Raw genomic sequence first — 25,270 nt, 5'->3', positions numbered from 1 at the left:
TCACTTTGAGGATCTGAGGGACCATGCCAATATGGGACAAAGGGATTGTTCATTTTCCTGAACACCCACTAAGAGCCATTCCAAGTGGATTGACCTATGTATGATTCAATACGGTTAGAAGATGAGGGGCTAAAACCATTTAGGGTGAGTCATCTTCTGACAATCACAAGGGGCAAAGCATATGAGGCTGATCTTGTTTTTAAAAGACAGTATTGAAGTGTCGAGATGGGGGGGGGGGCATACGACTGCACATTTCAAGCATGTGGGCGCTTACTACTACCACCGAAGCAGAGACGCAAAACATTATCCAAAATCAGATTAGGAAACTGTGTGTGTGACGAGAATGAACCGATTCTATTTCAGTGTAGAGTAAAAGACATTGGGCCTAGGTACAATTGCGGCACAAATGCCAGATGTGATTTTATCAACCATAAACACACGTCTGTGTCACAACAAAGCCTGGAAGACCACGCCATTAAAATAAATAAAAAATTATATCTATAATTGTCAGAGAGGAGAGCGAGGTACACACCTACAGTATATAACCAGTAGAGGCAACAAAAAGGACAAAAAACAGTAGAAAGAGACTGCACCACCAAGAAGGACTACGGAAGTAAGAGGACTGGACTGCTATATGCAGAGAGGGAGTAGGGTATTTTGTGTTTAAAATGTGCCGCACAATACCTGCTAATTCTTTTAAGTGCCTCTGTGGTGAGAGAGGTGCCTCTGTGGTGCATGCGGTGTGTGAGGTGGTGTGGCGGTTTGGTTATTGGTTGATGTAAATGGACGGCTGTGTGACTAAACAATCCAAGAGCATAAGTATAAGGTGATTGGATGACAGTGTGGAGTAGAAGGCCTAAGCTGGGCCACCCCAGGCCTTGCCAAGTCCATTATGTGTATTGGAGACATCCATGGGGATCCAGCATGGGGAGATTTGCCAGGCAGTGCTAAAAGGTGTTGCACAACAAGTGCCTCATCGCTGGAATGGCTTCCACCCCACGACATCTAGGTGTTGGTAATGCAATGAGCAGAGAGCCTGGGACCTTCACAACCTTTTTCAATCTGCTTTGGTGCTTTTGGACTGTGTTAAGAACCTACGCTGGCTCAAGGACGTTTTGACTTTGCTGCCCCCCCCCAGTTCAATTAATTGTAAATAAACATAAAACAAAACAGAATGTTCACGCGCAGTCACACAAGAATATTATTCAGTTCAGGATTGTGTTTCTCAAGCACACAGATGTTAAGATAATCGTTGTTTTTACAAAACATCGACAGCTTTATTGGAGCAAGACGACACATATCAAGACTGTGGGTGATCAGCTTCTGAGATAGCCGTTGCAAAATATCAGCCCTTCTTGATATATTTACAGACAACTATGGTTTAATTCCTGTCGGATCTATAGGTTTAAGTGCTACCTTGACCTAAAATGCACTTGTGTGTGGAGAGATTGTTTGAGTCGTTCCTTCAGAGACAGGTGTCAATACGGTAAGTTCCACAGCTATAATTACGCCAAAATAGGCCGGTTTAGAAGAGAAACCTTTTTTTTTGTCCTGGAGAGAAATTGCTTGGATTTGAAGTAACGATTTCTCTCTGATATTAACCAGCTGTACGTGACACATGGCTGGAGAGCCCGGATCAATTCCACCGGGGAAGTGTCCTGTTTTCCGACAGGGCTGATGAGTGAGGATGAGAGGGGGGATCACGGACAGACACTTTCCCTGTTGCGGATGTTTGGATTAGAGGCTGATGGCTCCCTGAAGATGCTCCCTCCCCCCCACACCCCCCCGGCCGTGGCGTGGCACCTGCCTGGCCCTGGGCGTCTCCCTACGGAGGGGGATATATATACACTTAGCCCAGAAAGGTCAGCCAGACCTTGGCAGGCAAACACGAAGCACCGGGCCCCCTCGGATGAATCACAGGAGAATTGGTGCATGGCAGTGAATGAATAACCCTCCATGGCTCCCCAAACCCCATCATTTCCCTCCTTTTCCAGCGGGCCAGAGATTCATGTCTGCGCATGCTGCCAGTTCATTACGAAGAAATATCATTCCTCTTCTGGCTGCGGCGGGACAGGCCAGGCGGGCCCCAGGAGGACCCGGCCCTGTTTAATTCCACATCATCCGCTCCAGTGAGGGCCTTAATCTCTGCTTGTGTGATCAATACTATATCAGTGTAAATTAAAATGACAATTTTAAAGTAATTAAGCCTGTTAATGCTCGATTCAAAATGTCATTATTTGCACAAGGGGAATCAGGGTATGGCGGTGTGTGTGTGTGGTGGTGGTGGTGGTGGGGGGGTGGCGCAGGGTGGGTGTGGTGGTGGGGGTGAATTATGAGCGTGTCCACAGTGACAGGCGAATGCTTTAACTGGTGAATGCTTTAACTGGTGCGGTGGCCCCTGTTGCCGGCACTGCCACCGAGGGGGCTTAACAAAAGCAGATTAACTCCCCGCCCATACCGGCCAAGGGACCTCTCCAATTTCAGAGCACGATAACCCAATTGGAGAAATTTGATTTGTAGAACCAAACCCAATTATGGCGATATTAGATGAGAAGTGGCAGGGAGGGAGCGTTTGCTGAAGAATAATAAAAAAAAATAAAGGGTTGTAGGCTAAGAGAGTAGAAGAGAAAAGAGAAAAGTTACACAATAAAAATGCACTTAACTCCAGAATGAAGCCCAGCAGTAATTGTGTTATTAGATTATTTTGGTCCCCCTCCTCTCTCTGATTTTGAAAGGCCATTTAGAGTCATTGTGATGGTTGGAGTGAAATAAATGGGCTCCTACGTTCACCTGGTGTGTGGTTGGAGGACTGTCTAAAGCCGCCATCCTATCCCATGTGAGGTGCTGTGTAAGTGAGGACGGAAATGAGATGATCACATTGTTGGGTCTTATTAACCAACAAAGCTGACAGCCACGGAGACCAGCGGATCTACCAATTACCCCAATCAGACCGCTTAGGGGCCACACGGGGACCACCAAACACACCCCTCCTACGGCTGCCGCGCCCTGACGGACTCTAATGCCATTAGAACCATGGATCGGCTATTTTTTATTTATTTACCTTCCTTATGACACACACAGGCATCATTACTCCCACTGGAGTGGCGCTGCAACCAACACACACTGAGGTCATAGCCGTCTCCATTCTCCAAATACCCATACAGTGTCAATCTGTAGAGAGAGTCCTATGGATAGCTGGATGCTAGTGGCTAACAGAATTTCGCTGCTTCTCGGGACACGTCCATATCTCACAATTAGTTGCCAACGAGGCATGTGCTGACAAACAGGGGAGGGATGTCCTGATTAAAAGAGGCCATTTGTTCCTGAAGGCCCATGGATCACTCGGGGATCAGTCCAGTCCACTGTTGCTCAGCGATACCATTGCCATGGAAACTGTGTCGTACATCTGACCTGTCTGTGTTAGACGATAAGACCAGTGTCCTGGACATACAGTGGTTGGTATAATTTGTTATTTGATTAAAATCCCCACTAGCAGTTGCAAAAGCAGCAACGATTCTTCCTGTGCTCCACACAAAACATGGTATAATGCATCACAATAATAAACAAGAGCAGCTCAAGGAAAGAACTACATAAATATCAAATAATCTAGAAATAAAAAAAGGTCCTGTACTGCTCACTGTTAATCCAGTCCTTTTCTATACCTCCCGTTTCTCAAAATGACATTTTTTGGTGAAATGTGTAAACTATGCATTTAACAGAGTAAGTAAGAATACATTCAAAACAGGAATCAAAACAGTTGCATTGACACACACGACCTTATGGAGCAGTAAAAATGTGTCACCATTTAAATTGCCAGCAGCATTATCACCCTGCATACCACTGCTGGCTTGCTTCTGAAGCTAAGCAGGGTTGGTCCTGGTCAGTCCCTGGATGGGAGACCAGATGCTGCTGGAAGTGGTCTTGGAGGGCCAGTAGGAGGCACTCTTTCCTCTGGTCTAAAAAATAAATAAAAAATGCCCCACGGCATGATTGGGGACACTGCCCGGTGTAGGGTGCTGCCTTTCAGATGGGACGTTAAACGGGTGTCCTGACTCTCTGAGGTCATTAAAGATCCCATGGCACTTATCGTAAGAGTAGGGGTGTTAACCCCGATGTCCTGGCTAAATTCCCAATCTGGCCCTCAAACCATCACGGTCACCTAATAATCCCCAGTTTACAATTGGCTCATTCAGCCCACTCCTCTCCCCTGTAACTATTACCCAGGTCGGTGCTGCAAATGAGAACGTGTTCTCAGTCAATTTATCTGGTAAAATAATGGATAAAAAAATAGTCATCAGGGCTAATGTGTCATATTAAAGCCCAACTACACAAAGATTTTACTGAGTTACAGTTCGTAGGGAAATAATCTATGGATTTCACATGACTGGGAATACAGATTTAAAAGAAAAAAAAGGTAGTGGCGTGGATCAGAAAACCAGTCAGTATCGGGTGTGATCACCATTTGCCTCCTGCATCACAATACATCTTATTCACATAGAGTTATCAAGCTCTTGACTGTGGCCTGTGGAATGTTGTCCCACTCATCTTTAAATGGCTGTGCGAATTTGCTGGATATTGGCAAGAACTGGAACACACTGTCGTACAGGTTGATCCAGAGCATCCCAATCATGGTCAATGGGTGACATGTCTGGTGAGTATGCAGGCCATGGAAGAACTGGGACATTTTCAGCTTCCAGGAATTGTGTACAGAACCTTGCAACGTGGGGATGTGCATTATTATGCTGAAACATGAGGTGATGGCAGCAGATGAATGGCACGACAATGAGTGTGTTCATTGTTCTTAGCTTGTGCCTACCTGCCCATACCATAACCTCACCACCACCATTAGGCACTCTGTTCACAACGTTGACATCAGCAAACCCCTCACCCACAACACCAAACACGCTGTCTGCCATCTGCCCGGTACAGTTGAAACCAGGATGTATCCATGAAGAGCACACTTCTCCAGTGTACTAGTGGCCATCGAAGGTGAGCATTTGCCCACTGAAATTGGTTATGATGCCGAACTAGTCAGGTTAAGACCCTGGTGAGGACGATGAGAACGCATTTGAGCTTCCCCGAGACGGGTTCTGAGAGTTTGTGCAGAAATTATTCAGTTGTGCCAACCCACAGTTTCATCAGCTGTCCACGTGGCTGGTCTCAGATGGTCCCACAGGTGAAGAAACCGGATGTGGAGGTCATGGGCTGGCATGTAGTTACATGTGGTCTACGTTTGTGAGGCCAGTTGGACGTACTGAGAAATTAACAAATTATTTGGCAACAGCTCTGCTGGACATTCCTGCACACTCCCTCAAAACCTGAGACATCTGTGGCATTGTGTTGTGTGACAAAACGGCACATTTTAGAGTGGCCTTTTATTGTCCCCAGGACAAGGTGCACCTGTGTAATAATGTTTAATCAGCTTCTTGATATGCAAGACCTGTCAGGTGGATGGATTCTATTGGCAAAGGAGAAATGCTCACTAACAGGGATGTAAACAAATGTGCACAAAATTGACACATTTGGGCGATTTTTACTTCAGCTCATGAAACATGGAACCAACACTTTACATATTGCGTTCATATTTTTGTTCACTGACAATGGTACGCTACTAAAGAAAACATGGAAGTTCAATTAATAAATTCAAAACAGGAATCAAAATAATTGCATTGACACACAACCTTACGGAGCAGTAAAAATGTGTTGCCATTTAAATTAGTCACAATATCTTGGCTAACGTGTCATTATTAAGACATAAAAACAGCAACCGACTAGGGGAGACCGGAGCACAAAGCAGCACATTCAGTCTCTCACTTAGTTATGAAAAGATTATTTGAGTTCCAGTAGATTAAAGAACATTTTTATACAAACATACATCAGCTTCCATTACATACTGTAACTATGTTTCTAGGACATACCAGTCTTTCACAATTCATCAGAAAGTGGCAGAAGTAGGCAGGGTTAATTGTAACAGGGTTAAATGTAACACTGTTTTCAATGGTAAAAATTAGGGGTAATTGGTAAATGTTCTGATTTGAAACCAATATTTCAATGAAGATACACTAAATTGTCCAAAAATATTTTCATAACTTTTAGGCATATCATAACGACCAAAAACAGAGTAGCCAAAAGGTATATATTTTATAGAAGATACTTTAAGCATTCAAGCATGACTTTTAAGCATGACTTTTAAAAGGTATAATCTTAGTTGTACTGGCAAAGTTATATTTCGACACATATATTCATTACAGTTTATATGTATAAATACCTTATAAAACACCTTAGACTTTACATGTTACAATTTACCACAAAAAAATACAACAATTATTGTCATGAACTATACCAAAAGGCCTCTTCTTACTGATAAAAAAGTATATAATGATTAGTGGGGTATGTTCCACAGGTCAATAATAAAAAGAGACAGCAAGAATATTTAGAATATTTAAATCAAATAAAAATTATGGATTTAAGCAAAACGTAATAGGCAGGTAGATACACTAACCAAGCATTAGCACATTGAATAACAGCTTTCTCAGTGGTTTCTAATTTGAGTTATTTGGTTGTTACTTTGTACCCAGTGTTATTTTGTGTCTCTCTTTGTGTCTCTTTGTTCCGGCTCAGAACTCATCTGTGTCCACTGCTGAGGGCTGCCTGCCCCGCCCCCCCCCAAGCTCCTCAATGCCACTGCATCATGAATTATTAAATGCATGCCAATAATGATTAGATAGACAACAGTGGGCTGAAAAACAAAGGCAACCTCTGGGTGTTTAATTAGCAGTGGGTGTTGCTCTGCATTTCTGATCAGGCCGTGGTAATGGACACCTGGCAGCTGAGGACCCACTCTTCCCGAAGGGGGCGTTGCGTTGGTCAGCTCCCAGGCAGTCCGATCCATCACGTCGCTTGTTGACTGGCTGTTTGCGGAAGCTGGCCTTATTAATTATCAGCTCGTTTGGAGCGGTGGGGGTGGTAAGAGCTCCTCTGCAATCAATGCAAACTGTCGCTCCATGAGAATTCCTGCGGAAGGCGATTAAGATCAATCGGACTGGGCTGACATGATGGGTCTTTTCCCCTCCGAACACGACAGGACAAGTGGGAAAGCTCCTGGGATGGAGCTGTGGAAGGTGGTGGATCTTGTCTTTATAGATAGATAATCCATATCAATGTTTCCTCTGGTGTATTAGAGTTAAAGAAGCTACAAAGAACTTTTGCCTCTTGAGCCAAAAGGGGCCCCTTAAAGGAGCAGTGCAGTCAAAATTGTGATTTAACATTTATTTTTATGACGTTGAAAATTACGATAATGCCATTTTCATGTAAGAGTTGTTTGGAAAAAAAATGCCTGGAATTTCAGCTTGTTCATGTGGGATGGAGTTTTTAGCTCAGATCATGACATCACAATCTGATCTGATTATTCTGATCAATGACCAGTCATCTTTTATTTGCATATATTGCCTCCTACTTTATGCGCCAATCCGGGCTGTGTACGCAAATATATTTCAATTTGTATCAACACCCACGCGATCAGATGGAGCATTTCAATGGCAAAAGGAGGCCCAGGGAAATAAATTAAATATATTTGGAGTTATTTTTATAAAATAAACAAAGTAATTCATTAGACATAGTGATGATTAAAAAAAAACAGACAAAAATAGAGACAGAAATATTGTCCAGAAATTACATCATTAGCAGATCTAAAAATTGTCCCACCTGGAATAATATCAACAAACTATTAATACGTCTAAGTAGTAGACATCAGCAAAACATGAGTAAGCCAATAAACAGATGCAAGCCATCTACACACAGGCAGAAGTAACGACTCAGTCTCAGTATTCAAGTACTCGTACATACATGACCTAGATACCGGCGCCCTCACACACAGACAAGCTCCCAAATCAAGGTCAACCAAAGTCAGTTTCATGTCATTAAAGCAAACCTCTTAGAGAACGCAAGCGGTCTATAGCACACATACACAGGGAATGCATACTTGCTGTACAGAATATACCATACAGGATTGCATGGCAGGAATTGACAGGGGGAAGAAAAACAACTTTAAAATGCACTGTCTTGAGTGATATGTATAGGATCGGTATAGAAGTACACAGACTGAGGACATGCAGATTTGAAAAAAAAAAGACCACAGATTCTATTTGATCAAATATCTACAGCATATTGAAGTCTTAACGCAAACGATAAATCGGGTTAGACGGGTAAACATCTCTCCATATAACCCCTGTCTTTGGTCAATGATAATACCCTCACATTATCTCGTGAAGGCCTCTCTGCTCTGAGAGGAAAAGGGAGCACTTGAGAGGGACTGGAGTGGAGCTCAAATACGATCATATTCCTGGGGGCTTAATCTGTTGCATAGACAGATAAGCATCGCTCTGACACTCATGTTAATAAAGGGGCTTTTCAAGAGACGCCGGGAGCAATTTAGCAATGCCTCCCCTGACACCCCAACACACACACACACACACACACACACACCACAAATCTTAACAGCACACACTCTCAGCGGCAAGTGCCACTTACAGGGATGTCATGCCACCATCCCACTGTATTCACCTAATGGTTCTGATTGAGGATAGTAGCAGTTTTGACTAGGGTGGAGACATTTGCTATGATTTGTAGTTTATTACGGGAGAAATATCTCCTAGAAAGTGACGTGGCGTACCTACACAGTGCACAAAACACAAATCAGGAACTCCATCCAAATATCGAGTTGCACCCTCCGCCCTCAGAACGGACTGAATTTGTCGTGGCATGGACTCCACAAGGTGTCAAAAGCGTTCCACAGAGATGCTGGCCCATGTTGACTCCAATGCTTCCCACAATTGTGTCAAGTCGGCTTGATGTCCTATGGGTGGTGGACCATTCTTGATTCACACGGGAAGCGGTTGACACTCAAAACGATGCGCCTGGCACCTACTACCATAACCCGTTCAAAAGGCACTTAGATATATTGTCTTGCCCACTCATCCTCGGAATGGCACACATACACAATCCATGTCTCAATTGTCTCAAAGCTTTAAAAAACAAATCCTTATTTAACCTGCCTCCTCCCTTTCATCTACACGGATTAAAGTGGATTTAAACAGTGACATCAATAAGGGATGATAGCTTTCAGGGCAGGTGTTCTTAATGTTTTGTTCACTCAGTACACATTTGTGTATTTAATGTACTTTTGTTCTAATGAGAATTGTTTCAGAGCTTAGTGTGTTGTAAGAACTCATTAGTGCATGGGAATACGTGTGTGTCTGTATGTGCATGGGGGGGGGGGGGATTATGGGCATGTGAGGGCCCTCAATTGCGGGAGGATTATGGAAATCAAACTAGAGAGATTAGCTAATGGGGAAGTAATGGCCAGTGTCTGCCTGGGTCAACTGGGCCATGCAAATCAAGTGCTGCTGCATAAGAGAATTAATACCCATGGGAATCAGATCAGCTAGTAGCTATGGGGCAGGGCCACGGACTGACGCCAGGCACAGAGGGCAGCTTTCACCAGGAGTGGAGAGGAGAGCAATGGAGCAGAGGAGACATCGCCAGATAGTGTCCTCATTGACGTCAACACTCAGCATGTGATCCCAATGCCTCGTCTCCACTGAAGCACCGACCCACTCTATCTCTCCCTGCTCATAAAATCTCTATTCATTCAATCTCGCTTGTAGGATACAGGAAACAAATGTCCTTGTATTCAATCGATAGCAGTTGTCGGGTAGGAAAGTTAAAGGGTAATTTTTTTTACATTTTGAACTTCACTCGGGCTTCCGAGTGGCGCAGAGGTCATAGGCACTGCATCTCAGTGCCACTAGAGTCCCTGGTTCGAATCCAGGCTGTATCACATCTGGCCGTGATTTGGAGTCCCATAGGGCGGCGTACAATTGGCCCAGCGTCGTCCAGGTTTGGCCGGGGTAGGCAGTCATTGTAAATAAGAATTTGTTCTTAACCGACTTGCCTAGTTAAAGTAAGGCTGCATAAAGAATAGTCATCTCCAGCACCACCAAAGTCCATCAACACATGTGAAAATGGCACGTTTATATGTGTTGAAGATAAGTGTTTCCCAATGATATCAACCAATTAGTAGGCTATGCCAACTCATTATTGGTTAAAATCACATGTGGCACACCAATGATGTCCTTGGAAACACATCCTCCTCTAAATGTTTTATTACAAAATGTAGAAATGTGCAATTTTCACATATGCTGGGGTGGTGCTGGAGATTAAGGGGAATTTCACAATTTATCAACTTCAAGTATGAGGTTTTGGATGTTAAGTGGTTTACATGTTTTTTTGACTTGTGACATATTGTATGTTGTGTGTTAGGGACATAGCTTAACCCTGATTCAATATAAAATGAGGCGGGGAAACATCTGGAGTATAAGGATACTTGACCGGCCTCATCATGAAAGCAATGGAACATAATTTCACACGCATCAGAGGTTGTTTTTTTTTTTGAACGTCAGAGGGTTTTTAATTTAGATTTGCGGCAGGCGGTCTAACTCTGTTCCCCCATGCATGGCCTCTCCCCTCTCATTTTCATTCCCACCCACTTGGCACAACCATTCATCAGGACCCGGGCAGAGGACACTTGCCTGCCTACTCACAAATGCATGGAGCAGCCAATAAAATTAACCTTGTGGCAATTGTTTTACCACACATTTGATAGCCGGGTGTCAGCTCATCCGTTACGGGCCAGAACATTTAAAAAAAAGTCAAGCTCCAATGTGCAAAAAATGATGACTAAGGGCCATCAATAAAGCATGGCTAATGCCAGATTATGGAGTTAAGACCAGATCTATCAATGCCAGACTGGATGGGGACAGAGCAACTTCCTAGGCCTGTTCATTTGGGTCGAAGAAATACACAGACCACAACCTGGCAATGCAGTATAATACTGTAATTTGCTGGTAGAGAAGTAGAGACGGCCAGATATATTTACAGTCCAGCACACCAGCATCCCTGACCCAACCCTGCTGCTGGCGTAAGGGTGGGAGAGAAGGGGTGTAGGAAGGGGGAGTTAGGGGGATGTTTATTTGCGCTCAACACCTCCTAAGCGATCAATATTTTTAATTTGGGTCCGAGTTATTATTTTTCACATCACTGCGCCGGGGAGCTGAGTAAAGTGGCTCATATTTTAGCGCTAAAAAGATCGATATGACAGGCTCACCTTCACTCTGCCCCTCGCCGGCTGGGGTCCGCACATCATAATGTATGGTGGCAAGGTGCACCTGGCCGCCGCATGCTGGAATCACATCATTATCTGTGCTGGCGATCCCCCCCACCCCTCCCCCCCACCACCCCCCAGACAGTCCTGATTTACTCCCCGCCCAGGTCCTGCCTGCAGCCCCCACTAAACCAATCCCACCACACACAAACACTTAATCAGAGCTCTGTTTATGAGGGTGAAGGGGACGGACTGTGTGTACGTGCGCTTGAATGTGTGCTTGTGTCAGATGCTCAGTGCTGGTCCAGAGGAGGGCATAGACCAAGTTCCATAGATTAGGCTCCTTGTATTAAATGCATACATTTTTCAGCATCTCCTTTCAATTAATTATATACACATTTTCAACCTACATTTTTCCAGGGAGGCACAGCCTGCTTTCTCTCCCTCATAATTCACTTCTGATGGCAGATTCATTGATTGTCGCTCAACACGTCCTGTGTATGTGTGTGTGTGTGTGTGTGTGTGTGTGTACAGTATGCGCTTACTTGAATACCCTGAGTGCATGACAGATGGTCAAGGAGAGTTACGGCCCAACAATGATGACATCTACTCCATTCAAATTGCCTCGCCTGCACTCTACTTCTCACCATATCGAAATAGGAGCCCAGAGGTTTAGTTTTCAATATTTTAACCTGCTTATCCTCACAATGCCATCTCCCTGACCATGAGGGTGGAGGGGTTTGTGTGTAGGTGGGGGTTGGTCCTCCTTGTTGAAACTGTGTGTGTAAACCAGCGTAGTGACCACCCTGTCGTTCTCTCTCTCTGTAAATGCAGAGCAGGGGATGCTTAAGGGGTAAAGGATGAAACGATCCCCCATCATCTGGCCTTAAAGGTGGTGCACCGTGAAAATAGTTGATGAGTACAACGCAAGTGAACACACACAGTCCCAACCCCCGTCACCGCAGTGGGCCACTAAGTGTTCATAAATTCCTGGGGGCAGTTCGGATGATTGCATTACTGTGGCCTGCTGGAGGCAGCCATTAAAGATGCATTGTGTCACATTTTGGGCGACCCGACCAAATTCACATAGAAATGTGAGTTATAGATCTGTAATTCTCATTGAAAGCAAGTCTGAGAAGTGGTATATATGTTCTGTGTGCACTATTTCTATGCTTCCCGTTCTTACGTTTTAGCCGTTTTTTTTTTTTTTTTACTTTTGGTTTTGAACACCAGCTTCAAAACAGCTGAAAATACAATATGTTTGATTATGGAAAATATATTTTGCAGCGGTTTAGGTGGTACAATGATTCTCGACACAATGACCACTTGTTTTATCACATAAACTGAAATTAGACAAACTATTAGAATTTTAGCAACCAGGAAATGGCGGAGCGATTTCTGCATATTGCACCTTTAAGGTCTCACTGCTGGAGCAGGCTAGGGTGCTGCTGGCAGTTTCTGACATGCCTCTAAATGGGGCCCAGCCCTCAGCAGCTATTCCCTCATCTCAACCACGGAGACAGAGCTGAGCTACTCAGGGAGGCACCATTAGGTTTGAAAAGAAAAGAGCTGAGAAATAATCATGTGAACTGACTAAAGTCTCAAAGTAGGCAAAACCTTGATAGGAAGAAAACAAAAACCTTAGATTGAACTTCCTAACTTGAAAGCTTAGGAATGCGTACCTTCCGTTGAGTGTGTATGTGGGTCTCAGTGTGTATACAGAAAGTAGCTGCATGTACGTGTGCGCACACACACAGCACAGACAGAGCTAACTGGATAGACGGAACGGGAAGCTGATGGGAGTGCTCCAAGTGTCTCTCAGGGTGACAACACTCTAGTCTCCACACCAAAGGACACCACAGGGGAAATCCAATCAAAAACATCCAGAGGAGGTGTCAAAAAGATGGCACCCAGCACAAATAGCAGCTAAACAGATTAAGCCAATGTGACAGCTGGGTTGAGAACAGACGCGGACGCAGGAACGGAGTGCGATTCCTGTCAGAGCAAAGAGCCTGATTTATCCTCTGGCCTCTCACTCCCGTCTTGTGGACCAGACCAGGGAAAGACGCCTTTAATTTCCCATTAAAATGCTCTGGAACAATGGAGGGCTGTGTGTGTTGGTGTGTGTGTGTGTTCATTTGTAGGTCACTTGTAGCCATTGACTCGACGTAGAAGGTGTGTGTGTGTGTTTGTAGTAAATACTGTTATACTTTTTTCAAAATTCTGCAATGACGCATAGAAAAACAGAGTGAGTGCTGTGACAAAAACTGTGAGGGTGGTGTGTGTTTGCCTACACACACACACACACACACACACCCCAGTCAGTCTGTGAGGAACGCTAGCCTAGGTAATAAAGGCAAGGCATTAGTGAACATCATTCCACATGACACCCCAGCAGCCCAAAGGGCCGGGCCCGTGATAAATATTAATGGCCTGGAACAAGTGGATTGGGAGTTGAGTTATCAGGGCGGGCTTTCCTAATTGACATTTTACCTGCTGTATACCTTAACAGCCCCGTAAAACACCAGGCCTCGGCCTGAGGAGGATGTGTCACTCAAGAGCCCCCCCCCATCACTGCACAGCACACACACAGGAAAGATGTGGAGGTTAAGGCTGGCCTGCATCCCTCACTGTCGGTCTGCATCCAACACGGCCTCAATGCCTGATTGACGGACTTACTCTGGTATGGAGTTAGGACCACCGTGTGCTAAGTTGGACATAAATCTTAGTCCAGGTTATCACACAGGGGGGGGGGGATCAAAAATTGTATATTATACAGTGTCCTACTAGGTCCTACAGTACAGCCTGTCATACTAACCAAAAACCTACCCTCAAAAACCAGCCGCCTCTTTGACCATATCAGAATGTTGACATATTCGTCTCATCACAAATCAGAAGAATCAGCCAGTGCTTTCTTGGTAAATTAAGAGGTGTGCTCAAATGACCCAAACAGAGATGCGCCTCGCTGACACAGCTCGCACACACTCAGCCGTGTGCTTCATTAGGTATGGTGAGGCTAGCGGTGGCGAGAGGGAAGCATATGGCACCACCAACCAGCCAGTGTACCCGTCAGAGACAGACAGGTCAAGTAAACACTCCCTCAGGTCATTACCATACACTTTCACTACATTATAGCACACCCGCTCGCTGCCGCACTCACATAGATATCCCCGAAGGAAAACACACCAGCTGCCAGTACTGGTCGGCTCAGGGAGCCACACCGGGGTTGCCACTTACATTATCTGGAAATTGACAGGCAGAGCGGACAACTAACAATTACCCACGAGCAGAAATCGAAGTTTGAGTAAACAAATAGGAGTGATGTCATCCGGACTAAATGGCAAGCCCTGTGTGAAGTGCACTGGAGAGAGTCTGTATCCTTACTGTCGCCCCGATTTGAATATCTATAAACATATTTATTTTGTGGTTTGTATACATGCATGCATGCATACACACACACACACACACACACACACACACACACACACACACACACACACACACACACACACACACACACACACACACACACACACACACACACACACACACATACATACATACATACATACATACATACATACATACATACATACATACATACATACACAAACACACACATACATACATACATACATACATTCATCACGCTGTGTTTTAAGGACCACCCGCTGGTGGATTTCTGACTGCCAACATCTTCATGCGATTCAACCTTCAAAATCGGTTCGCACCTGGTTCGCAAATTACAGCCGACACTCCGTTCAGAAGTGCTAAGTACTCTCGGTCCGGCAAACGCTATTGGCGTGTCGTGTCGGAGCCTTAAATAAACTTGGGAGAAATAAAATCAAAAACAAGTGGATATAATCATCATCACCTAACCGAAATGGCAGTTAATTATTTTAGCAATAGGGCAAATGGTTCCAATACGTTCATAATAAGTTTATGAAAAGAGCATTTTTGACTGGTGGTGGTGGTGTGATTTACCACTGTTTGCTGTTAGGGAGGGAGAGCAGTGTACCGTGGTAATAATACCTTCTAGGATAGAAAGGAAAATCATGACAGACACGGCTCAGAAGTCAAGGCCACACTGATTGTTAGCGGGTTCCTTAAACCACATCTATTCCCTTCTCTTTATGGGCTCCAGAGCCAGAGAATGAACCATCACTTCACTTCATCCAAATGTACTGTTGGGAGTGAAACGTTAGCAGCATTAAATGTGTGTCCCCAACGTTGGGGAAAGGGCCACTGTGTCCGGATGAAACTTTCAACTGGTATCGTCAACACTGAGTATCTGGCTCCACCTAGAGGCCATGCAATGCAACTGACGTGTAGTTGCACATAATCTATAGAGGGAACAGACCACACAATTAACCGAGCAACAATTTGGCCCAAGCGTTGCACATCTTTGTGATAATTACATCACTGGGGCCCGAGGTTCCCTGCCATCCAGGACCTCTATGGCAGCCAGTGTCAGAGGAGGGCCCTAAAGATTGTCAGACTCCAGCCACCCAAGTCATAGACTGTTCTCTCTGCTACCGATGCATCAAGTCTGGAACCAATAAGACCCTGAACAGATTCTACCCCCAAGCTAGAAGACTGCTAAATAGTGAACCAAATAGCTGCACGGACGATCTGCATTTTGACCCCTTTTGCACTAACTCTGACTCATCACATACGCTGCTGCTACTGTTTACTATCCACCGTGTTGCCTAGTCACTTTATCCCGACCTATATGTACATATCTACCTCAGTTACCTTGTACCCCTGTGTACATTGACTCGGTACTGGTACCCTGTGTACATTGACTCGGTACTGGTACCCTGTGTACATTGACTAGGTACTGGTACCCTGTGTATGTAGCCAAGTTATTGTTACTCACTGTGTATTTATTCCTTGTGTTACAATTTTTCAGAATATTCTTCTCTCTGCACTGTTGGGAAGGGCCCGTAAGTAAGCCTACACCTGTTGTTTACGAAGCATGTGACAAATACAATGTGATAACACTTGAAAAGTTGCAGCTTTTTTGCAGATCCACAAGACATTCCATACCATCTAGCACCGCCTTGTGGCGGTCTACCATTATTGCGCATTCTAATAAAATACTGGGGTCCACAAAGCTGAGGAAAATGAGTCTGAGGGTTGAAGTCCCTCAAATAATTACTTGATTGAATTTCTTAATTCATGTCTTACTACCATCTGAGCTTCCCCAGCTTCAGCTTCCATCTTTCCTCTGCCATCTTAACTAAATGTCACCGATGTGTGTAGAGCGTTCCGCTGTGCAACACCCAGGTGAATACAGCCCGTCTGTTGCGAGTCAAGACTGTGTGCAGTAAACAAAGCTCTCCTGAGACTGAAAGGAAGAGGACCACTTAGCAAGGGCAAATGGACCAGCCGCACTTACTGTGAAATGCTCCTGGGATTTGTAGTTCTCATCGAGGTAGACACGGACTCTGTTGTACTCCTTCATGGCATCACTGGACAGCAGCTCTCTAGAAGACAGAGGACACACGTCACAATATGAAAATGTAGTTATTTTGTGTTTGTTGTTTCCGGTAGACTTCCAGTCATTGCGCTAACGCTAGTTAGCAATGGCTCACGAAACTACCTTCAATTTCCTTCAAACAGCACGCAGAGAAATACAAATGGTGTCCATGACTTCCTCTGACTCTGGGCAGGGTTTAATTGACAAAATCTCACACTATCCCTTTAAGGGAGAGGAGATGAGGAAGAGGATATTTTGAGAGTATTGGGATATTCTGCTAAATCTGTTGAGGCCTCAGACAGTTTTCTGCTTATTTTAAAGATGTTTTTATCGAACCAGGCAAGCCAGTTAGGAACAAATTCTTATTTACCATGACCGGCTACCTGGCCAAACTCTAACGACGCCGGGCCATCTGTGCACCACCATATGGGACTCCCAATCACAGCAAGTTGTGATACAGCCTGGAATCGAACCAGGGTCTGTAGTGACACCTCTAGCATTGAGATGCAGTGCACACCTGGACACCCTAAATTGGTTGAAAAAAGATTCATCAAGAGAATCTTTCCAAATCCCCATTGACATAAAGCTGTTATTCCATCCTATGAATAAACAAGATAGACTACATAAAACAGGCCATGCAAATAAGCTTATGGTATTCTAGTACATCCGTTTAATTATATTAAATTCATAACCTTCTGACCTTAATTTCTTTTTTTTTTTAAAGAACCACCAAAAATGAAACCAAATAAGGTATGTCACCAGAAGGTGGAGTTGTTCACTCATTTTCAGAGTTTTTGGACATAGTTTTCCTGTGGACCAACGTATTGGGTGTTTCCTTGACAGAAAAATAGCCAACTTTAGTGATGATTATGGGGTATGAACACTAGAGAGTTGGCTGCACCTCTTCAGTGAAGGGCAATTTGAAGTGGGACCATCGAGTGTTGAGGTTGCGAGGCCACTTACTTGACAAAACAATCCACATGTGACATGGACGCTTCGTAGTTCTTCCCGCCCACCTCTTGACAGTGCACTGCGATGAAGTGGGGCCTGTGTGATTGAACAGTCTGCAAAGAAGGGAACAAGGCATGGAGTTAACAACTGTCTAGACCACTACGTGATGGTTTCCGTATGGAAAAGACCATTTCATGCACTATTGGTTAAAGCCTGTAAGTAAGCATTTCACTGTAAGGTCTACACCTGTTGTATTCGGTAATCATTTACAACACAAGGAACTTCCCACCCAAATGATCTATCATTCTGAACTTAAGTTTGCGAACAGAAATGATACTGCCTTCCTCAAGAGAACACTGTTCTCTAAACATTCTACAGAGTCAGATCTCCACAAATAGCTGAAAAGGGATTTTAAAGTCACAACCAGGCAACAAGCCTAACCAAAAACCCCAAAAGCACCCATTTACAGCACATTGGAACCCTATAATAAGGTCTGGTGGTTTTGGAGTTTGACAGAAGCTGGGTAACACCCAAGACTGGGGGACAAACAACTAGCAGAGGCCAAGATACATTACAGCCAACAGGGAAAAATCATCCCAGCTACTGTACAGTATAGTATCAGACAGATGTGTCTGTGTGCCGGGTGTGACAGACAACGTCGGGAGTTTTAGACGTCTCACGAGATCAATAACGAGTCTCTCGCCATTGGGAAATGTTATGTCAGAATACGGGAAACACTACAGAAAATACATGTTCCAGAACATAGCCCTGTCATAAAATACAAGGTACATGAATGAAGAGATGTTGGCGATCTACACTGCGCTACACAAACACCTTGTCCTGGATCTGTTGGGGTCGTCTCGGCAATATCTATATAGTCATTGGTAAACAGCACAAACAGATCTGGGATCAGGCTAACAAATACCTGGTCAGAGAAGGAGAGCACTCAGAGCAGAGGGAGAGATGTTACACAGTCATTTCCACTCCAGTCACATGACCTCTCCCATGCCACCCCCCCTCCCCTAACACTAAGAGGTGTTTGTGAGTGCACTGCCACCAAGCCCAGAGTGTTCAGGGGTGCTGACCCGTAACGGAAAATCCATTGCTGAGTGAATTACAGTGCTCAGAGGCACTCACAGGGTCGAGCTATGGATGGTGGGCAGGCCATAGATCACCATCACCCAGGATATGTGGCCTGGGACAGCGTTAAGCCTGGGACAGCTCCAGGCCTGGAGGCCTACTCTGGCCCTACTTCACTCCCCCGCCTGCATTATTCTCACTAAATGCAAAATCTAATAAAAGTAATGTATGGCAATAACACTATGGATTTTCCATCCACCTATGGCTTGTCACTTAGCTGGATGACCCAGAGACTGGGCCCCTAAGAACCAGGGTTCTCAAACTTAGAAAGATTAGTGGACCTATCAGCTCCCACTGAAAAGGTCAGACTCTCAAGGAGCTTTAGCTAGAAGTTACATTGTGTGTGAGCCTGTGGGCATGTGAGAGGGAGAATGCAAGACTGTGTGTATTTTGTGTTTTGCATCTGTCCAAGTGTGGGTTTTCTGTTTGTTTTTCCAGGCAGTGTAACTCCAGCTCTCGATTCCCATGCAGACTCATAATCCTGAAGACTAATTTAATCCTACTACTTTAATCAGAAATGCTATTGATAGAAAAGGTCAAACAAGAACAACTATTCAAGTTTCCTCCATCTTTCTGAAGACCAACCAAACAACCCTCAGCAGCACTTTTTACTCTATCGGTTCATTTTGATTTCAGACTAAAGAGTTATAGTTGACAGATTGATTTTCAATATGAGGGCAATAAAACACACTTTGTGGACAGTCTTGTCAGCCTTAAAGGGATAGTTCCCCCAAATTACAAAATTATACATTGGTTTACTCTGTAAGCAGTCTATGGAAAAAGGTATGACAGCAATTAATGCTTTAGGTTAAGTTCCCCTTGTACGGTTTCCCCATGCTAATGTTTTGGCTTTTGTGGCACAAATCCTATTCGAGTCATGGGGACCGATATTCAAACTTTTTCGCACATCATGTCCAAGTCATCTAAAAGTACTTAAAATGTATTTTGAAGCTCAACTAAGTCAATTATAGACTATTAAACATGTGAAAAATTCAAATATTGGTCCCATGATTTGAACGGGATTTGTGCCAAATGCTAAAATGTTAGCATGTTGAAAGAATGCCAGGGAAACTAAACCAAATCATGTCCATAGACTGCTTACAGGATGAGGAAACCAATATGTAATTTGGGTGAACCATCCCTTTAAGAGCAGTAAAGATCGATCAGATGCAAGGAACTCCCTTGGTAGCGAGACAGTTGCTATATGGTAATGCCTTTAGACCACACAGTGGTGATGGACACGGGTACCAAAACGGGGATAATCTATCCATCTTGTTTGTTAAAGGGGTGCGTCCAGTCGTCCTCTCTCTGATTCCTCGGAGGTTCCCTTAATTATGGCAATAACATATCACCATCATCTAAAAATGCAAACCACGGAAGGCACTGGATTTCTTTGACGGCCAAACAATGTCATATATGCCATCACCATTGAGCACAATATAAAATAATCATTAGGCTTTAGCCCATAATTCTGGTTCTCAGTTTGGAAACATTTTACATTTCGGCCAATACCTAACTGGAACACAACACACATCATTGACCTCCACCAGTCCAAATCCATGTATAGTAGCCTACATCTAAGCTCACGCCGATTCACACTACGAGGTTGAACGAAGCGCCGTTTATTGGGTCTGATATTTTCTTTGCAAGCCCAGTACAGCTTGGCTCGGTGGCTTGGCACAGTTTTGGCTTAGCAGTGTAAAAAGGGTATAAGATCCACAGAACTTAAGTGACCACTGGCTCAATGTTTCAAGCACACCACGTTCACAGCTAGCCTGAACTTGGCTGCTATCAGACCAAATTGTCCAATGTGTGTCACCACAGGAGCCTGGGTTCTGCATAAGATGGAGCCGGAGATGAAGGCTGATGTTTTACGTGTCCCTATCCAATTGTGGTTTCTTTGTTCGCTTCTTTGCGTTGTTTGTAACTTATTTTGTACATAATGCTGCTGGACATCAGAAGTGCAATTACACACTTATCTCATGATAAGCTGTAGACCACACTATCTACCTAGGGGGTTTTCATCTGTATTTTTCGTAGCTGTCAACATACCACCACAGAACGATGCTGGCACTAAGACCGCATTCAATGAGCTGTATTCCGCCCTAAGCAAACAGGTAAACGCTCAGGCAGAGGCGGCGCCCCTAGTGGCCGGGGACTTTAATGCAGGGAAACTTAAATCCATTTTACCACATTTCTACCAGCATGTTAAATGTGCAACCAGAGGGGAAAAAATCTCTAGACCATCTTCACTCCACACACAGATGCGTACAAAGTTCTCTGTCTCGCCCTCCATTTGGTAAATCTGACCACAATTCTATCCTCCTGATGCTTACAAGCAAAAATTAAAGCAGAACACACCAGTGACGAGATCAATAAAAATGTGGTCAGTTGCGGCAGATGCTGAGCTACAGGACTGTTTTGCTAGCACAGACTGGAATATGTTCCGGGATTCCTCCGATGGCATTGAGGAGTACACCAGATCAGTCATTGGCTTCATCAATAAGTGCATCGATGACGTCACCCCCACAGTGACTGCACGTACATACCCCAACCAGAAGCCATGGATTACAGGCATCATCTGCACTGAGTTAAAGGCTAGAGCTGCGCTTTCAAGTAGAGGGACTAACACGGAAGCTTATAAGATATCCCGCTATGCCCTCCGATGAACCATCAAACAGGCAAAGCGTCAATACAGGACTAAGATGAAATCGTACTACACCGGCTCTGACACTCATCGGATGTGGCAGGGCTTGCAAACCATTACAGACTACAAAGGGAACCACAGCCGAGAGCTGCCCAGTGACACAAGCCTACCAGATGAGCTAAACTACTTCCGTGCTCGCTTCGAGGCAAAAAACACTGAAACATGCATTAAAGCACCAGCTGTTCCGGGGAAACGGCGTAATCACGCTTTCCGCAGCCAACGCAAGTCCTTTAAACAGGTCAACATTCCCAAAGTCGCAGTCACAGACGGATCACCAGGACATGCACTCCAAGCATGCGCTGACCGACTGGCAAGTGTCTTCACTGTTATAGTAGCAAAGGGGATGTACGACTAGCAGGTGTCCACATACTTTTGTCATGTAGTGTGTATCCTATCAATTATGGCACAAGACGCACACACCATTGAATGTTTTTACAAGTGAATTCCATGCCAGATGTTTTTTAAAGACTCACGATGCATGTGGCAACAAAAAAGCCCACTTTTCTCTGGATCTAGGGAGGCTGAGTACTACTTCATGGTACTGATTAGGAGGTGGAAAATAACGTGGCTGGAGAGTGTGACACAGTGTGCGGAGGGGGGATAAAATGGGCTTCTGAACGGGCACGTGATGTGATGTGATCTTTCCTAGACACTGAACTCTGTCCACCTGTTGCTGTACATTCAATCAACAGTCTTTACAACACTGATTCTATCTACAAATAACACTCACAGACTGTCTGTCTGTGTGTGAGCCTGTCTTTTAATACATTTTGAGTCACTCTCCCCTCACATGTGAGAAAGTGCACACACACACACACACACACACACACACACACACACACACACACACACACACACACACACACACAGTAAATCAGAAGAAACACATTATGTTGAAGTATTAATTATATTGTTATAACTTATAATAAATTAGCCATGTACTAATTACGCTAGAAATAACTCCTATTTAATAGATCTAACAAGTCACGTGTTTGGATGAGCCCGGGAGTATCCTGTGAGGCCAGTGGCCCATGACAGCCGGGTAAGGTTTCCAATGCAAATAGATTGAGGGATCAATCAACTCAGCATAACGCAATTCAAAGCATTGTTTATACTGCACTCTAGTGCCGGGATACCATTTCACTCCATTGCACATGTGGAGCAGGCAAATGCCCTGCTTTGCCTGAAGATTACTCCAGTCAGTCGGTGCCACTCTGCTGTGTGCCAGCCCAGTGGACTAGTGAAAGCTGCCTGGATGCCCATCAGATCCACGCTTACTGAACAAACAGTAACACACATTATTAAATCCTTAATATTATTAAAATTATTAATGCCTAGCCTTGCATGATGGTATACACTTGTCATTTGTATACTCTGGTCTCATCTGCAGGCAGGGAGTGGGACCGCATGCCTGCTTTGGGAGTGTTTGAACAGAATGTATGTCTCTGATACTAATCAAGCATTGTCCAAAGACCACATTTTATTTCCTGAAGCTGCCTTTCGAGGAAAACCCTGAAGCAAGGGCTTGTATCAACAGTAAGTTAGTTCCTTGAGTGGGACACACACACACACACACACACAGCAGGGCAAACTTGCAGGATGTCCTTTCGATTGTAACAACCGAAAAAGCAGTTAAACAGCTTTGTTCAGGATGTTGCCGTTGCCACCTCTATGTATCTGATGGCCCGATTTCACAAGGACCTTCAAACTACCCTCCATAAAAACATAAGCAATCTTAACAAAATAGTCATTCCAGATGTGGTTTGCTGCAGTGCGAGTTGCATTCCAACACTATCAAGTATAGTGAGACATTGGACTATTTCTCAATATGAACTCTTTTTGACCCACTGTCTAAACTGTACCACTTCCAACCACAAAGTCAACTGTTTTAAAGAATGTATACCAACGGGGCAAAGATCACTTGTTGATAATATTGATGCTGCAATTCAAAAATTGCTTGCATCATCTATTCCTTACCACACAAACTTCCTTACAACAGACACCGGTCTTCTATCATCTGTTGATAGTGTGTTGTGAATGAGAGAGATTACAATATATGTGCTAAGCTGATATATAAGTAACTTAGAGAGCCGTGTGAGTAGGGGCAGGATAACATAGTCGTGAGCATTGAAACGCTACACTATGAGCTCTAGCATACACTGGTGCTGTTCTGTCCCAGTTGCCCTAGGAGTACACAGTATGGTGCTGCTTTCCATGACGTCACCCAGCAGCACACCACATAGCTGGCATGAGCCTGCAGGCCTGCCTAGCTCACACAGCAGGGGCACACCTCTTTCTATCTCATTCATTCCTCCTTTCTCTCACTCTCTCACACACAGACACCACCCCCCACACACACACCCACACAAAAACACACACAGAAAAACACACTTAAATCCTGAGGCAATCAACCTGTCCACGCATGCCTCAGGGTTAATTCACTGTCATAATCGCACACAGCGAGAGCATGGTGAACAACTGACAAACTAAGGCACAAATGAAGAACCCAGCTGACTCCATGACTTCTCGCCTACTATATCTAATGTATGAAGGGGAGAGACCAATAGGAAATTCTGTGTTTGTGATCATCTTGAGCTCATCTGCATTTGCGTCACTTCAAAACCAAAGCGCCGCAAAAAATAGTTAAGAAAATAATATGCAAATTCAGAACAATGTGCAAATGTTCACATTTGATTTTGGCTGCGTTTTTGTGCATCTGAAAAACGAAAATGTGTTGACTGTCAAACAGTGTTCAGGTGGTGTTAGCATTGGTTTATGTGTGTGACGTGTGAAAGACGGGGGGGCAGGCTTGATTTTGACACATCCACAGCGTTTTCTAAGAACAGTCACTTCTGTCACCACACTCAGTGTGTGTGTGTGTGTGTGTGTGTGTGTGTGTGTGTGTGTGTGTGTGTGTGTGTGTGTGTGTGTGTGTGTGTGTGTGTGTGCGCGTACAGTGGGGTGAAAAAGTATTTAGTCAGCCACCAATTGTGCAAGTTCTCCCACTTAAAAAGATGAGAGAGACCTGTAATTTTCATCAGAGGTACACTTCAACTATGACTGACAAAATGAGGGGAAACATCCAGAAAATCACATTGTAGGATTTTTTATTAATGAATTTGCTAATTATGGTGGAAAATAAGTATTTGGTCACCTACAAACAAGCAAGATTTCAGCTAGCAGCTTGGTACGAAGAAATCAACTGTGGGAGCAATTATTAGGAAATAGAAGACATACAAGACCACTGATATTCTCCCTCGATCTGGGGCTCCACACAAGATCTCAACTCATGGGGTCAAAATGATCACAAGAACCGTGAGAAAAAATCCCAGAACCACACGGGGGACCTAGTAAATGACCTGCAGAGAGCTGGGACCAAAGTAACAAAGCCTACCATCAGTAACACACTACGCCGCCAGGGACTCAAATCCTGCAGTGCCAGACGTATCCCCCTGCTTAAGGCAGTACATGTCCAGGCCCGTCTGAAGTTTGCTAGAGAGCATTTGGATGATCCAGAAGAAGATTGGGAGAATGTCATATGGCTTGATGAAACCAAAATAGAACTTTTTGGGAAAAACTCAACTTGTCGTGTTTGGAGGACTAAGACTGCTGAGTTGCATCCAAAGAACACCATACCTACTGTGAAGCATGGGGATGGAAACATCATGCTTTGGGGCTGTTTTTCTACAAAGGGACCAGGACGACTGATCCGTGTAAAGGAAAGAATGAATGGGGCCATGTATCATGAGATTTTGAGTGAAAACCTCCTTCCATCAGCAAGGGCATTGAAGATGAAACGTGGCTGGGTCTTTCAGCATGACAATGATCC

At 44.4% G+C, this 25,270-nt stretch overlaps 1 protein-coding gene across 3 annotated transcripts in view; it reads right to left on the bottom strand.

Moving 5' to 3' along the window:
* LOC135512442 (inositol polyphosphate-5-phosphatase A-like) overlaps window positions 1-25,270 on the bottom strand; it is a 223,166-nt gene that overhangs the window by 92,905 nt on the left and 104,991 nt on the right. For all 3 annotated transcript variants that reach the window (XM_064934471.1, XM_064934470.1, XM_064934469.1), the window contains exons 3-4: window positions 17,607-17,707; window positions 16,563-16,650 (exon numbers count right to left, since the gene is read on the bottom strand). In XM_064934471.1, coding sequence (XP_064790543.1) covers window positions 16,563-16,650; window positions 17,607-17,707 — 189 coding nt within the window. The remainder of the gene's footprint in view (window positions 1-16,562; window positions 16,651-17,606; window positions 17,708-25,270) is intronic.

This window comes from Oncorhynchus masou, chromosome 24, assembly GCF_036934945.1.
Source record: "Oncorhynchus masou masou isolate Uvic2021 chromosome 24, UVic_Omas_1.1, whole genome shotgun sequence".
Classification (NCBI taxonomy): Eukaryota; Metazoa; Chordata; class Actinopteri; order Salmoniformes; family Salmonidae; genus Oncorhynchus; species Oncorhynchus masou.
The sequence above is the reverse complement of the archived record's forward strand: the minus strand, read 5'-3'. Positions and strand labels throughout refer to the sequence as shown.